This window comes from Mobula hypostoma, chromosome 7 (genome assembly GCF_963921235.1).
Source record: "Mobula hypostoma chromosome 7, sMobHyp1.1, whole genome shotgun sequence".
NCBI classification, from domain to species: domain Eukaryota; kingdom Metazoa; phylum Chordata; class Chondrichthyes; order Myliobatiformes; family Myliobatidae; genus Mobula; species Mobula hypostoma.
Window position 1 is genome coordinate 67,784,552 of NC_086103.1, and position 17,550 is coordinate 67,802,101.

Here is a 17,550-nt window from a genome sequence, read left to right on the forward strand (position 1 = left end):
ATTCAAACAAGACATGAGTTGAGAGTTAAAGGGCAAAATTTAGAAGTAACATGAGGGGGAACTTCTTTACTCAGAGAGTGGTAGCTGTGTGGAACGAGCTTCCAGCAGATGTGGTTGAGGCAGCTTCGATGTCATTTAAAGTAAAATTGGACATCTATATGGACACGAAAGGAATGGAGGATTATGGGCTGAGTACAGGTCAGTGGGACTAGATGAGAGTGAGAGTTCGGCACGGACTAGAAGGGCCGAGATGGCCTGTTTCCGTGCTGTAATTGTTATATGGTTATATAGAAGCAATACTTTGCCAACAAATTTATGAAAACTTTCCTGTTCAAAATTTTGAGACTCAAAATAAAGAACAACTGATTGTCTTTATTTCCAGATAAATTGACTAAAAGCTGCCTCCTCTTTGTGCTAACAACAGGAATTCTGCAGATGCTGGAAATTCAAGCAACATACATCAAAGTTGCTGGTGAATGCAGCAGGCCAAGCAGCATCTATAGGAAGAGGTGCAGTCGACGTTTCAGGCCGAGACCCTTCGTCAGGTCCTGACGAAGGGTCTCGGCCTGAAACGTCGACTGCGCCTCTTCCTATAGATGCTGCTTGGCCTGCTGCGTTCACCAGCAACTTTGATGTATGTTCCTCTTTGTGCTACTGTTTCATTTTGAAAGCTGAACTGATTGTAACTTGAGCTGATGTTCAGCTGTAAGTGCAGGATAGGATTCAGCATTAGATGCTACCTCCATCCACACTTGAAAGTTTCTGCTGACATCGGTACTAATTACTTTTTTAAAAAATCCATCTTCTTCCCTCCCACTATTATCCATATGAAGCTAACTGTAGTCTCAAAATACTCTTCTGGTTCAGGTGAATTGATTCAGCATGGGTGGAAATAATTTCTATGACCCACAGTAATACCTGAGCCATTCCTAACATTTCAAGTATCCTTGTGACACTGTATGGAATTGCCTTGATCTACAACAGTGACAGAAGCAAAAGGATTGTGAATTCGAGTGCCTTCCCATCAAATGTATTGGGTTTCCTGCAGAGCTGTGTCCAAGATCCCTTGCAGTTCAGACATTAAAGCCACAGATGATATGTTTGCATATACACTGTATTACAAAGTGTGGAAGACAATTGTGTTTTGCAAAATATTATCAAAAAGTTACTTATGCTAGCAAAACTATGAATTTAGCCTCATGAAGGTGAGCTTCTGTGCGAAGTCAGACAAGGTGAAGCAATACATCGCAAAAAAAAAACTGGACACTGAACAGTGCAGAAGGGACGGGATCTTGAAGTGTATGTTGGCAGATCACTAAAGGTAGCAGGTAGAACGCAAAATGGGCATAGCTTTACTAGTTAAGATATGTGATGTAACAGCAAGGAGGTTGATGCGCAACTTAATAAAATAGATCTTAGCTACGGTATTGGTACAATTTTGATCAACATGATACTGGAAGGATCTTGTAGCATGAGTGCTTTCACGACAGGATTTTAATGTCGAGGAATGTAAAGCATGTGTTCTTCAGAACAAATGCTGAGCGGTAATTTAATCAAAGTACAGAATTAGGCAGAGTGAACATGAAAGACATGGTTTCATTGGCAGAGAAATTTATAAAACAAACTTAGTGTAATTTGAAAGACAGAAGGATATAAGGAAAGATATTGAGCTTCCCTTCCCCACCACCCCGACGAATACCAGTGAAAATCTAGAACTCACTCCCTGAAAAGACTGAGCCAAAAACCCTCTAACTTGCTAAAGTACCTGGACGCATATCATAATCTAAAAGTCAATGGAGCCATCAGTGGAAAATTAAGTTAGCTGGTAACTTTTTCCCCAGTCTGCCATTAATATAACAGTCCATATAGCTCCCTCCTTAATCTAAATTTCTACTACTCAAATGAGAAAATCAGAGTTGCACTCTACAATGGTTGTGCTTCAGTATCTCCACCAGATTATAAGGATATTGAATTGTTTATCTTCTGTTTTTGTATCTATGTAAGATGATATTTGTGCTCTATGGTATTTAGTAACATTCTCTTGCAATAATGGTCTTTCCTGTATCTTTGAAGTGGGAGGATAGATATGCATACACAAATCTTTTCCAAGGATGAACTGTTTAAAATGCATTAATAGGGTAGCCTCAGTACAAAGCCTTCCACATTAAAAGACAGAAATGCCATCTGGTGCACTGCCAGTTAGCCTTGATTCATGAGTATGAAGGGCTGCCTCTATTACTCTGTATAATTTAGTGAAATGCTATCAAGAATGCATAACATTTAAAATAAATCATGTCAGAAGCAGTACCAGAGGGAAGCTATAAAGCTGTATATGTAAGCTTATTGATATGCAACACAATTACTACAGCTTTTCTCGTTTCATAAGCACTGGGTATGCAAATTTAATTAGAAACAAAATTATAAAGCAGCTATGTGCATTCAAGTACCCAATTCAGTTTAAGTGAATAAACCATAGTTATAGATGTATTCTCTTATTAAACTTTGAATTGTGAAGACACTATGAAGAACAAAAAAAATGTGCTGGGCAAATTAATAAAGCAATTGCAAGCAAAGAGGATTTATACATGTTTTTAAAAATCTGGATAACTTTGGATATGTGCTGTTGTGCACTTTGATCTGTCACATTCAAAAACTATGCCTGAAACCATTTCACTTGGTATTGTCACTTCAAGCATGTCTGCTTGTCATGACTAATTCTGTAGAAAGCTGTTAATCATGCTTTCTAACTAATATTTCTAATAATTTATTTAGATTTAATATGTTCAATTGGTGTCATGGGTTCAAGTCCACTCCAGAGACTTGAGCACAAAAACTTAGCCAGGTACGCCACTGCATGATTGAGAGACTGCTGAATAGTTTGACAACGTTGCCTTTCAGTTGAAACATTAAACCATGACGGCATCTGTTCTGTCGGCTGCCTTCCATCTGACTTTCAGAAATCCATGACATTTTCAAGAGATCGGATAGAATTGTTCTTTATGACCCAGGTAATCCTTCAATATCCATTGTTTGAAGCAGCCTGTTGGGTAATATCACATTGTTGTACATAATTTGCCCTCCATTTAGACAGGGTGCAGAATACTTTGAAATGCCAAGCCCCTGAAAGGGGTATAAGTGCTTTTATTGCCAGACCGGAAATTGGAAGCTCTAAGTGTTTGTCTGACCTTTACAAACATTTATAATCCAGGTTTCAGTAAGCTTTTTCCTATTGTGGTTTGGCATTTACAAATAAGGAAGTGTGAGTGTAATGGATGTTGCTGTGTGTTGGCATTCTCAAAATAACAAGCTTTGTTTTACTTTAGTCAATTTTCTTTTTTCCTAGTAAATACAAATTATTTAACTCTTATAAATCCCAGGTCAAGAATTATGAGTGCAGTATTTGGAGGAAAACTGTTTTGCACAAGCTACCCCAATCTCTTGAGTGGACTCTGCAGTCAATTCATTAAGTAATTGAAGTGATTGCTGCCTTAAAAATAAACTGGCTTTTAACTCTGAGTTTCTATTCTGTTTGAGGCATGTGATAAATCGGATTGGAAAGTGGAATTCTGACTCTTAATGCTTCTGTCTTAAGGCAAATTTGAAGAGAAGGAAGATCGGGTGCCGAAGTTGGAGCAGCTCAACAGCCTGGGCTTCATGAATAGTCTGCATCTGGTGCTGAACAAACGAGATTTGCTCCAGATGGAGCTTCTGTTGCTTGAGACTTTCAACTGGAACCTCTGCATGCCCACAGCTGCACACTTCATCGACTACTACCTCTCAGGCTCGGTCCACGAGAGTGACCTCCACAATGGTTGGCCGCTTACCTCCGTTGCCAAAACCAAAGCCTTCATGGAAAAATATGCCCATTACTTTTTAGAAGTGTCTCTTCAAGGTATGTTAAAGAAATAAACTAGAAGCATAATTAGCAAAATGCCTGAAGAACTCAGCAAGTCAGGCAGCATCTATAGAGAGAATAAACAGTCGATGTTTTGGGCTGAGACCCTACATCAGGACTGGGGGAGAAAAGGAGGAGTACACCTGGCAGGTGATCTGGTGAAACCAGATCTAGAGGAGGGTGGGGGAAAAAATAAAAAGATGAAATATAAAACACGAAGGTGTTAGTTGGAAGGAGGAATCTGATAGGAGAGGATAATGGTCCATGGGAGAAAGAGGAGGAGGAGGCATAGCAGAAGGAGGCGAGGAGAAGATAAGAGATGAGACAGGAATTAGAGTAGTGAATGGAAAATTGGGTTGGGGGGAGAAATTATAGGAAATCAGAGAAATATATGTTCAAGGCTACCCAAATGGAATATGCGGTATCCTCCAACTTGAGTGGCCTCATCATGGCCATAAAGAAGGCCATGGATTGACCTATTGGAATGAAAAGACAAATTGAAATGGTGGCCATCGGGAAATCCCACCTTTTGTGGCAAATGGAGCAAAGATACTCGACGAAGTGGTCCCCCAATCTGTGTAGGGTCTCACAGATGTGGAAGAGGCTGGATACAGGAGATGACCCTGACAGACTCGCAGTTAAAGTGTTGTCTCACCTAGAAGGCACATTTGGGGCCTTTAATGGTGGTGAGGGAGGTGGTATAGGGGCAGGTGTAGCAGGGATAAGGTGTTTGCAAGGATAAGTGCCTGGAGGGAAATCAGTGGGAAGAGATGAATGGACAAGGGATTCACAAGAGAGTGATCCCCACGGAAGGTGCAGGGTGAAGGGGAGGGAAATACATGCTTAGTGGCAGGATCCTGTTGTAAGTGACGGAATTGCGGAGAATGATATGCTGGATACAGAGGCTCATGAGGTGGTAGCTAAAGATGGGGGGAACCCCATCCCCATTGGGCCGTGGGAGAATGTAGTGAGGGCACATGTTTAGGAAATGGAGGAGATTTGGATGAGGGCAACATTGATGGTGAAAAGGAAACCCTATTCTTTTAAAAAGTGGACATCTCAGATTTTCTAAACTGGAAAGCCTCATCCTGAGAACAGATATGATGGAGATGGAGGAACTGAGAAAGAGGAATAGCATTTTTGCAATTGACTGAGTAGGAAGAAAGATAGCTGTGAGAGTCGATAGATTTACAAAAGTTATCAGTAGATAATCCGTCTCCCAAGATGGAAACAGACTGAGAAAGGGGGGAGGTGTCAGAGATGGACTAAGTAAATTTGAGGGCAGTAAGGGCAAAGTTGATGAAATTAGCAAGCTCAGCATGGATGCAGGAAGCAGCACCAATATAGTCGACAAAGTAGTGTAGAAAGAGTTGGAGAGTGTTACCAGTGTAGGATTGGAACATGGGACTTTCCACATAACTGACAAAAAAGCAGGTATTGCTCGGGCCTGTGCATATGCCCATGCCTACAGCTTAGCTTTGGAGAAGTTGGAGGAGCCAAAAGAGGAATTGAGAACTTGTTTCCCCAGACAGAGGAGGATGGTGGTTGGGGGGATCTAGTTGGGTCTGTGGTCCAGTATGTTCCCCCTTTTCTTCCCCCCACCTGCTTACAGCCTCCCAGCTTCTTATTTCATTCCACTCTCCCCCACCAATCAACTTTCTCCATCACCTGTTTCCTTTCCCCCACTTCAGATGTTGCCCACACCCATATCTCCTCCATTCCTCATATTTGCTTTCAACCCATCTGCCCTCTGCCCATAGCAGGGGTAGGGTTCCCCTTGTCCTTACCTACAACCTCCATGGGCCTCCGTGTCCAGCACACCATTCTCCATAATTTTCATCATCTACAATGGGATCCTACCATTAAGCAATCTTTCCTCCCCACTCTCTGCATTTCATAGGGATCGTTCTCTATGTGAAACCCTTGACCATTTGTCCCTCCTTACTGATCTCTTCCCCCCACCCTGGCACCTATCCCTGCAAGTGGGACAAGTACTACACTGGCCCCTACACCACCTCCCTCACCACCATTCAGGGCCCCAAACAGTCCTTCCAGGTGAGGCAACACTTTACCTTCAAGTCTATTGGGGTCATCTATGGTGCCTAGTGGTCCCAATGTGGCCACCTCTCTACATTGGTGAGACCTGACATGGATGTGGGGACCGCTTCATCAAGCACCTTCACATTATCTGCCACAAAAGATGGAATTTCCTGATGGCCACCCATTTCATTTCCATTCCGATATGTTGGTCTACAGCCTCCTCTACTGCCCGTGATGAGACCACCTTCAAGTTGGAAAAGCAACACCTCATATTCCATCTGGGTAGCCTCCATCCTGATGCCATAAACATCAATATCTCTCTAACCTGGTAATTTCTTACCCCTCCCTTTTCCCTCTTCTACCATTGCCTGTTGTGGTTTCCCTTTCACCCCTTCTCTTCCCCGCCTGCTTACAACCTCCCAGATTCTTACTTTGTTCCCCTCTCCCCCACCAATCAACCTTCCCCATCAGCAGGTTTCACTAGCTTGTACTCCTTCTCCCACCACCTTATTCTGGCTTCAGCCCCCTGTCTCTCCAGTTGTGATGAAAGGTCTTGTCCCAAAATATCGACTGTTTATTCCTTTCCACTGATGGTTCCTGACTTGTTGAGTTCCTCCAGCATTTCATGTCTGTTGCTCAAGGTTTCCTGCATCTGCAGAATCTCTTACACTTCCTGTAAATGTAATGATCCCTTGTTGTAGCGCCATTTGGTACTTGCCTCCAGTGATGAATGCTTCTAAATTTGAAGCACAAGTGGAATTTGCATTATATCCCATGTGCTATCCAAAAGACAGAAGCTTCCTTTCTTGCTCCCCTAAGGCACTAATTTATGGTGGGATAGGGTTTTACAGGAATTGGATGACCTTTGATAATACTTCCAAGTAGTCATTTATCATGTGAGATCCAATTTATATTCTTCAGATTTCCATCTTCCACCAGGCTTGGAGAAAAGCATCACATTTAAACCATGCTCATTATCTCCAGAGGATTTTCAATCCCAAATAAGGCCTAAATGTAGTATCACAACTGCCGTCTTTGACAAGTTCAGCTAACTTTGCTGAAGATCAGAAATCAATCCTGAGGTTATGAGGAAATTTGGCCCATTGAGTAAAGTGTAATTAACATTTTAAGATAATTGATCCTCTGAGTAATGCTGTTCCTTTTTAATGCTGGAGCAATGTAGGGAGAAAGTCAAAATGCCTTGATTTAATAAAATATTAAAATTTTGCATTGTCATTAATGACATCTTGCACATGAACCCATCTAACTGTTAGCTCTGCACTCATCCCAGAATGACATTTAAAGCTTCTGAATTAGCACCACCACAAAACAATTTCTAAAAGTTCCATAATAGTTAATGCTAAATTTAATAATTTGTTGGGCTGTAAAGCACCTTGGGGTATATCCAAGATACAAAGAGCAACTATAAGTATTCATTTGTTTGCCTTTTTCTTTTTTTTTTGAAAAATAAGAATATGAATTATTGGCATCGGTAGAAATAAGATAATGAATGCTTCTTTGGCTTGTATTGTTTGATGGGAGTGCTGGAAATTTGGGATCAGGAGGATGAGTGAAGCCAATGGAATTTAATCATTAAATGTGTGCATTAACATTTCACAGATGTGAAGAATTAAAGTGATGATGTACCGTTGCAGGAAAGTTTGTGAGCCCTTTGCAATTATCTGGTTTTCTGCATTAATTACTCATAAAATGTGGTCTGATCTTCATCTAAGTTACAATAATAGACAAATGCAATCTGCCTAAACTAATAACACACAAACCATTGTACTACTTCTCGTCAATACTGATTACACCATTTAAACAATCACATTCTAAGTTCAAAATAAACTGTGTGAACCTCTGGGGTAATGCCTTCTACAAAACTACTTGGAGTCGGGTGTTCCAATCAATGAAATGAGATTGGGGGTGTGGGTTGTAGAGGTGCCCTGCCCTATTAAAAAGGACACACAAAGATAGGTTATTGACAGAGCCTGCTCTTCTCAAGAAAGGTTTGTTTATGTATACCATGCCCCAATCAAAACAACTTTCAGAGGACTATAGAAGAAAAAATTGTAGAGATGCATGAAGCTGGAAAAGGCTACAAAAGCATTTCTAAAGACCTGAGTGTTCATCAGTCCACAGTAAGCGAAATTGTCGACAAATGGAGGAAATTCACTAGTGTTGCCACTATCCCTCAGAGTGGGCATCCTGCAACGATCACACCAAGAGCACAACGTGGGGTGAAACCCAAGAGTAACAGCAAAAGACCTGCAGAAATTTCTAGAACTTGCTAAAGTTTCTCTTCATATGTCCACTATAAGAAAAAGACTGAACAAGAATGGTGTTAATGGAAGAACAACATGGAGGAAACCACTGCTCTCCAAAATAATAAAAAAAACATTGCTGCACCTTTCAATTTTGCAAAAGACTACCTGGATGTTCCACAATGCTTCTGAGACAATTTTCTGTGAACAGATGAGACAACAGTTGAACTTTGTCAGAAATGCATACTGCTATATTTGGCGAAAAAGACCAGTGCATACCTGTACCAAAACCTCATCCCAACTGTGAAGCATGGTGAAAGGAACATAATGGTTTGGGGCTGCTTTGCTGCCTCAGGGCCTGGAGAGCTTGCAGTCATTGAGGGAACAATGAAGTCAAGATTGTATCAAGATATTTTAGAGGAGAATGTCAGGGTAGCAGTCTGTCACCCGAAGCTTAATAGAAATTGGATGATGCAACAAAACAATGGTCCGAAATACAAGAGTAAATAATAGTATGGTTTAAAACGTAAATTTATGTTTTGGAATGGCCAAATCAGAGTCCAGACCTGAACCCAATTGAGATGCTGTGGCATGACCTGAAGAGGACTGTTATGCGGGGTATCCCAGAAATATTGATGAACTGCAAGAGTTTTGTATGGAGCAATGGTCTAAAATTCCTTCTCACCATTGTGCAAGTGTGATCAGCAGCTACAGGAAATGTTTGGTGGAGGTTTTTGCTGCTAAAGGAGGTTCTACCAGTTATTAAATTCAAAGGTTCACATACTTTTTCCAGCCTGGACTGTGAATGGTTAAACAATATGTTCAATGAAGACATGAAAAGTCCAATTTGCTTGTATGTTGTTAGTGTAGGCAGATTGTATATTATTTTGATTTAAATGAAGATCAGACAACACTTAACGAGTGATTAATGCAGAAAGCCAGATAATTGCAAAGGGTTCACAATTTTTTTTCTTGCAACTAGGTTAACAAACTAGATGACTTCAGTGGAGATTAGTTTGCAGACTGGATAACTGAGAATGAATAATTAGCAAAGAAAATGTAATGAAGTATTTAATGTAAGTATACAGTGGTAGCATTGATGGGAAATTAATGTGAATACAGGAAAATAAAATGAGATTAGTCTAAGTGGCTGCTCAGTAGTGAACACGGTGGGTCAAAGGGCTTACTTCTGTGCTCTAATGCAAAAAATGCTTTTACATCAGTATTGCCATGCAAAATATCCTTGGGTTCATTACATGAACTGGAATCATGAATTATGGAATTACTGTGATTAATTCTTAATGACATTCTGCTCCTCTTCTTGTAGATCACAACTTTCTGAGTTTTCGTCCATCACTGGTAGCTGCGGCCTGCATCACGGCATCCCGTATTTGTTTACACATCAGTCCATCCCTAACCACTCATCTTCACCTGCTGACTGGGTATACGTGGGAGCACTTAACTCCATGTGTTGAGCTCATGCTGATGTAAGATGCATCCACTTTTTTTTCCCCCTCTTGAAAAGAACAGTTGCTTGGTTTGCATTTTGATCAGTTTGCATTTGTATGGTTCTTATGTCCTCTTTGAATTGATTTTAAATGGTACTAGAAAATCCTCCTTTATCCTTTTTCTAATATTACTTATCTCTTAGAGTAGAATAAACCAAAACTGAATCTCAGCTTGCACTTTCATCAATTTAGAAGACTTAAGAACAACACTGAGAACATGCTAAATCTAAAAGTGAATATTTTGATTTGATATGTTATACTCTTTTTTTAAAATGTGTGTGGGATGCGTTCCTCTTCAGGAGACAAATCTGCATATCTGTGATCTCTGGCTGTGTCTATATGGAAATAGTTGAATAAAATTGAGACTTTGGTTGCAGTGCCTGTTGTGTAATCCAGAGCCAATCTTTTTCACTAAGAGCAGAAAATGCTGGAAATATTTAACAGTTCAAGTTGAATCTGTGGAGTGAGAAGCAAAATTTACATTTTGGGTTGAAGCCTCAATCAAAACATTTTCTGTTGTTTTAGATCTCCAATGTCAGTAGTTTTTAATTGTCCTGTGCAATATTTCAGTGGGCACAGTTTTCTTTTAAAAGGATAAGCACAGGGGTCCCCAACCTTTTTTGCACTGCGGACCGGTTGAATATTGAGAATATTCTTGCCCACCCGGGGGTGGGGGGGTGGGGTTCAAGTAGGGTTAAACTCACCTCAACACGTCTTTTACAGTTAGGGTTGCCAACTTTCTCACTCCCAAATACGGGACAAATTAGCAGTCAAATACGGGACACTTCTATTTACCCCCGGAAAGACTACCATGACCGTGAAGCCTTGCGCGGGCATCTATGTGCACATGCGTGAGGTGCGCATGTGCGTATGTGCCAATTTTTTCCCCACAAACCGGTTTTGGCTTAATCTTCCTGACTACACTGTACGTACATTATTTCTACTTTATATAGGCTGTGTATTTATCATATCATTCCTGCTTTTACTATATGTTAGGGTTATTTTAGATTTTATGTGTTATTTGGTATGATTTGGTGGGTTATTTTTTTGGGTCTGGGAATACTGAAAAATTTTTCCCATATAAATTAATGGTAATTGCTTCTTCGCTTTACGCCATTTTGGCATGAAAGGTTTCATAGGAACGCTCTACCTTAGCGGGGGAAATATGGGACAAGGGCGGTCCCATATGGGACAAACCAATTTAACCCAATATTCAGGATGTCCCGGCAAATACGGGACAGTTGGCAACCCTATGTTCAAGTTCAACAGTGCGTGACAGGGAATGAGGAAAGGTGCAACTGACTCATATCGTTTCCTCACAGCCCGGTAGCACATGCTTTGCAGCCCGGTGGTTGGGGACTGCTGGATAAGCAGACTTAATATGTTCCTATTTATTTTATTTTCTATTTATTATTTACCCTGCAGAATAGGTCTTCCTGGCCTCTCTGCCAGCAACCCATTAACTTAACCCTAGCCTAATCGTGGGGCAATCTACAAGGACCAATTAACCTACTCACTGTCTTTGAACAGTGGAATCTGGAGTACCCGGAGAACCCCCACATATTCCATACAGACTCCTTGCAGATGACATCGGAATTCAACTCCGAGCCCTGATACCCCAAGCAGTAATAGCGTTGAGCTAAACGCTATGCTATCTTGCATAACAACTACCTAATGTGTTATTCTAATAAGTAAGAACAAGAAAACAATACTGCCCATTGTTAACTGTGTGCCTGTGAATTATTTTATTTTAGAACTTGCACCTACTGATCCATTTCTTGAAAGGAAAATTAGAGTTCTGTCCTATCCAATGTTAATAACTATTGCTGAAATCCAGCATCTTGGGAGTAATGCTCCTGCTCACTGTTAACTGCCTTCTCATCTGATCATATACAATGCTGTGCAAAAGTCTTTGGCACATGTAGAATCTAGGGTGCTGGAGATGTTTGCACGGTACTGTATTTGTCAGTGTGGAGCAGAGAGCTAATCTGGCTGGAGCACAGGATGTTGGGAATGGCAAGGGTGGAGTGCCACAGAGGGGTGCAGGGCAGGTGACAGAGGAGTGTCAGGGGTTGGGTTGTGGCATATGTGTAGACACACCCCGCCCCGAGACACCAGGCAAGATTATTTGATTTCAAACCTCTCCCTCCCCCCTCCCTTCCCCTTTTCCACTCTCAGTCCACGATAGAAACCCATAACGGAATCAGGTTTATCATCCATCACATATGTCATGAACTTTCTTTTGTGATAGCAGTACAGTGCAATACATAAAATTACCTCAGGACAATGCAAAATGTATATACCTAATCAATATACGTATCTAAGACTGTTGTTGAGTAATTAAAACGTCTCCAGTTTTAATTAAATTGGCCATTTTGTCGGCAGTACTAATCCAAGAAGTTTCTGATGTGTTTGAAAAGCATTAACAATTTCCTGCGTCATTTGTACTCACTTGAATGAACTCATGTATTTCTAGTTAGCATTATTAGGTACACTAATATCACTGTGAGAATTGGGTATGATATTTTACCTTCCTGGTTCAGAACACTAATTGGAAAGCATCTAGATCTGAATGTTCTTTTGTGAGGTGTGTTTGCACTACTTCTTTAATTTAAGCTTTTTAATATATACTTTACAGTTATGTCTTGCATTGTACTGCTGCTGCGCAGCAACAAGTTTCACAACACATGCCAGTGGTATTAAACCTGATTCTGTTGTGTTTTTAACCTTCCATTGCTATTTAGTGGCACTTTCTGCTTGAGTCACTTGGAGAGGTTGGAAGAGGCCTTGTGTCAATTCAATAACTTAGTTAGAATTCAGTGCACTTTTCATCACAAACGGGTAATCAATTATCAAGAAATACAATTAATAAGATGTTGGAAACTATTCTAATGAGAAATTAAGTTTGACAAACTGAATTTTTCATGCCAACATATAATGAAAATGAAAATTGTAATGGAGAGTGTCTGATATTAGAAATGTTTTATTTTGTTTTTAGTGCCCATGACAATGATGTCAAAGAAGCCAACAAAACCAAAGGACAGCAGTCAGCAGCTGTGCAGCAGCAAACAGCAGTACAGCAGCAGCATCTCCACCAATCCTCACCCCAGCTCCTGTTTCAGCAGGCTCCGTACCAACATCTAACCCAGAATGCCTCATCCCAGCTGGTACAGTTCCATTCACCTTTGCAACCTCAGGCTTCAATACAAGCCCATAGGAGCCATGTGCAGGGCCGCCGGGCTACCATTATCTCAGGAAGTTCTGGCAGCAACTATACTCTACAGTCATATCCAAGTTTGCAGGCCAGTTTACAGCCCACGGTTAGAGCACTGCCTGTTCAGGGACCCATTGCTATGCAGGTTGCCATAACCACAGAGCCCAGACACTGCATCACTGTGGCTTATGGTAGTAATTTTTTAAGTGGACATCACACATATACAACTGGCTGCTTTGACAGATGACAGTAATTGCCAACAAGTTATCTTTCAGCAACCTTCCAAATTGTTAAGTGCCATCTACTTCTTGGCCTCAGAAGAAATGCAATTTGTCAATGGATTGAACTTCTTATCTTGGATATGCAAGAGTGCATTCACAGTGTAGCTTTTCTCTTTTAAAGTCCCTGTGATGAAAGAATGCTCACTATTTTAGACTCTGTGAATGCTCCCACTTTGGTATTCTGGAGGAATATTTTTGAGACAAAGTAGTCCAAAGGGATGTCAGGAAGCCATATAAAATATTTTGATAGATTTGAAGTAAAGATCTTTTCTTTGTAAAGAGCGTTTTTAAGCTGCTGCCTTAACTCACATAAAGGTCTGTTATTACTGTGACATTTTTATATTGTTTACATGAAAGCTATCGGGGGCATGCTTTTTTTTTTACTTGAAGACAATGCTGTTGCCTCCACTTGTTCTAATTTATCGCTGGCTGCCTGTGATGTTCTGGTATATAACCCAGGGAGTATAGAGACATTTCCAAGTGCAATATGGTTTGTATCTTAGCTGTATCTACACTTTATACTGTTTACAGCACTGTACCTTTTCATTTTAATTAACAGGCAAATCAGTAACATAGACATACTGCTCATAACAGTAGCAGTTGTAACCTTACCAGACAATGATTTATTACTCTCTCATTTATGAATTTTAACGTCATTTGCAGGGAGGTGTGGGTGGATGTGGAATATCTGAGAGCTGCTTTCATTGGGATAGCCTACTGAAAATTCAGAGTTTAAGATTAGAGCTATTTAGGGGATCGATTAGTAAAAGATTAAACGCTTGTTTTTTTTTCCAATTCATGACTGTTTGCTTAGTAAAGGGATCAAGAGAAAGCTGCTGGTTTGTTGAAGGTGCATCCAATGAGCTGGCATGACCAAACTAGGAAAGAGTTGCATGTACAAATGCAAGGGTGAACTCAGTAATTCAAGTCTAAAAATTCTACAGAAGGGTAAAAGTATTAGATATCTCTCGCAGTCTTGTTGCCAAACATAAATGCATGACAATTACCTCAGTAACTGGTTTGCATTTCCGTTCCATTGCATTGAAGATGGCAAATGACAGTGCTAGAGTATAGCCACCTTTGCAAGCAAGTTACTTTTTTTGTAATTTTTATGTTGATGTAAAAGAATCCAGTGGCTTTAACTGCTAATTTTAAAAATGCATGTTTCTGAAAACTTTGCTTGATTGTCTTAAATAGACATTATTGTAAGCTAACAAATGAAAATCATTTAAGCAGTAAAGTTTTAATCTCGTATTAATTATATGTAAATTAGAACTCAGACCTAACAAACAGCTAGCCATTTCCTTCATAAACATCTTTTGTTTTAGTAACTATGCAGCAGTTTCATTTTCAATGCCCTTTTATTTAATTCTCATGAGAACAGTAGTATTTGTATATGTCTGGCAGTGTAGAATTGTTTGAATTTTTAAGTACTCCTATTTAAGTCAGTATTACTGATTGAAGATGCAAGCTATTACTTAGTCTGTCCTGCACAATTTTGTCCCAACCCTATCACTGTTCAGGTTAGTCCTGGGAAAAAAAAAGGTAGAAATTAGCCCACACTCCCATTTCGGGTTACTTCAGGATTGTACTTATGTGGACAGAATGAGTCTTGGCAGTGACCTCTGTGACTGAATTTCTCACTAATAGTCCACATTCATCCATGAAGAATTACTAAAAGGGTTCACATTTCTGAGTAAGGACAAGGAGAGAACTTTAAAGCTATATGTTTTCCTAATTTGTTTGATGGTAACCCTAGTTATGATTCTGAATATGTACCTGAATATCTGTAGTTTTCTTCATCACCGAATAGAGAAACTTATTTAAAACGTTCACCATTTATCTTTTAATGCGGTGAAAAATTTTAGATTTCTTTAATGAGTGAATAGTGCAATGATCTAGCTTTAGTTTAATATTTACCGTAAGTCTTCTTTCTCTCTCTCCCCCTCCCCCCCCTCCCCCCCACCCTTTGTGTCACATCATGACCTGTTCCAAGAAACTGGTCATTTCCATTAATGTTTTGCTGGTGATTGTGTGGAAGGGAATATAAGCAAACACATACCAAATAATTTAATAACATGAAGTTTAGTTGAGAGCCGCAGTGGTTTTTGGAATTGCTTCAATCTGCATAAGTTCCACATCAAGGTCACTCCAGCATGGAATACAAATGCTACTGCTGCAAATAGTAAAGCAACAGTATGTTTGCCCATGTCAGGTTATTACACAAAATTCATTTGGATCAGTCATCAAAAGTGAGCGGTTGTTGATTGATTTGCCTTCAGCATGGAGCTTTTCCATGTGTTGGAGCAGCCAGAGGGAGCGCTCTGATTTCTGTCCCTTTGCTTGGCTGACAGTACAATTACAGACAGCTGGAATTCATTCAGTGTGCTGTTACGTCACTGCACTTGCCATCAAATGTGTGCTAAGTAAGCAGCTTGTACTTTTTATTAGTATAGGGATAGTTTTAATATGTCCAGAAATACAACTTTTGATAAATTATTTATTTTTTTAAAGAACTTGTTAAATATGACACCGGGATGAGCTTCCATGAAGAACTTATTTGAAAACCTCTGATCAATTTCTGACCTCAGTCTGCCCAAAGTTTTTGGTTTGTGTGGTGTTTTTTTTTTACATAAAATATTTTTAAACTAAACAATCTCAAAACAAGTACATTGAGGGATGTCTACCCCAACAGATTTCACATGTAATGGTGTTTAAAGTGCCTTCTGCATTTAGATATTGATACTTTTAACACTTCATAAATATAAATTGATGTGAGGCATATCATCAAGCACATAATAAACATCTATTTTATTTAGCCTTACAAACTTTTGTTAATTGGAATTAGCATCTTGTGTTGAGATGTAAATTAGTTTCACTGTAAGATGTATGATGGGGAGTATGAATAAAGCCATTTTGTATGGCATGCCAATTAGGAAGTTGGGAGTCTTCCACCCAAGATTTATTAGATTTGTTGACTTTATGTCAAATGCAGACTTTGTTTGAGACATTGAGATGACCAGGCACTGGAATGAGGATGTATTATGTATATGGTGTTATGCACACATCCTATTCAATAGACACTACAACCAGTAACTTGTTTACTGAGTAGAAGCAGGGTAATACACGTTGTATTAGAGAGGATGGTATAATGTAAAATGCATTCCACTGAATTCATGAAGGGAATGCTAAGCTTTGAAAATCCTACAATGCTATTAACTATATTAAAAAAAAGTGAAAACTCCTGACCAAAAATGTTGTTATAGTTCCATTCTGCTATACAAAGCTCATTTTATTCCTGCTGTTTTAAAGGGATTTCTTTCATTTGGTGATGTTTGCCAAATATCCATGTATTTTCAAGAGCAGTAATGCAAGAGTCAGTTACCTGCTGAGTGATACACTAATATTTGCTAGTATTTAAATAAATCTTAGATCTGGCTAACTGAAGTTTAAAGACATGACGGATGTGAAATTCTGTGTACTTAAAAAAATATCATAAATAAATGCCAGTCTATTTATTCTTGTTCTCATTATTTAATCTCAAATGCATGTCTCTGTGGTCACTTCACTGTATATTCAATTTCCTCGATATATTATGTTTTGATGCCTTGGTTTTTTTCCTTCAATCTATCAGATCCAATGCTAAAATAGAAATTAGCCTAAATTTAGAGTGTGGACTAATCTAGGCTTCTCATTCATATTTCACTATAAACGGAAAGAGGATACGGTCCATGTCTCAGCTTAATCAGTCTATTCTTCTGAAAAGTTTTTTTTTAAAGATGCAACTTGTTGAGTGGTGTACCCCTTCTGTACCCCTGCATGAGCAATAATACATGTATATTCAATGTAATTGCATCTAATCCTGTTCTTATCGAGGTTATATCAGTGCAGTTTTCAGATGTCACTGGATATAACTAAGAATTCTGACTTGTTATTTTCACACACCCAAAGACAAGAATTGTTGGTTCTAATTATAGAATATGTAGTTATGCAACTTAACTGAGCGCAACCTAGAATTTGAAACATGGTTCCCCTGTCTTTTTCATTGTCTATTTTATAACCTCTGTTTTCCATTGATAAAAACCTGCATTTCAGCATCTCATACGAAACTGTTTGGCGTTCAGTTCAACAAAACTACGAGTCTTGTGCTTGCAATCCACTCATTCCCTTGTTTGGCTTCCTTTGCTATCAAATAAAGCATTTGTCAAGATCAAGTGCAAAATTTATCAGCAAAATGATAGCCAAAGTGCAAACAACACACGCACGCAGCATCTGTGGTAAAGAGTAAACGGTCAACGTTTCGGGCCAAAACCCTTCACCAGGACTGGGGAAAAAAAGATGAGAAGTC

General features: G+C 39.5%; 1 protein-coding gene across 1 annotated transcript in view; it reads left to right on the forward strand.

Annotated features, from left to right (window-relative positions):
• Positions 1 to 16,706, forward strand: part of ccnjl (cyclin J-like) — a 77,246-nt gene extending 60,540 nt beyond the window's left edge. Inside the window, exons 3-5 of the mRNA XM_063053569.1 lie at positions 3,593 to 3,892; positions 9,527 to 9,686; positions 12,706 to 16,706. Coding sequence (XP_062909639.1) covers positions 3,593 to 3,892; positions 9,527 to 9,686; positions 12,706 to 13,168 — 923 coding nt within the window. The 3' untranslated portion in view covers positions 13,169 to 16,706. The remainder of the gene's footprint in view (positions 1 to 3,592; positions 3,893 to 9,526; positions 9,687 to 12,705) is intronic.
• Positions 16,707 to 17,550: the final 844 nt, after the last annotated feature.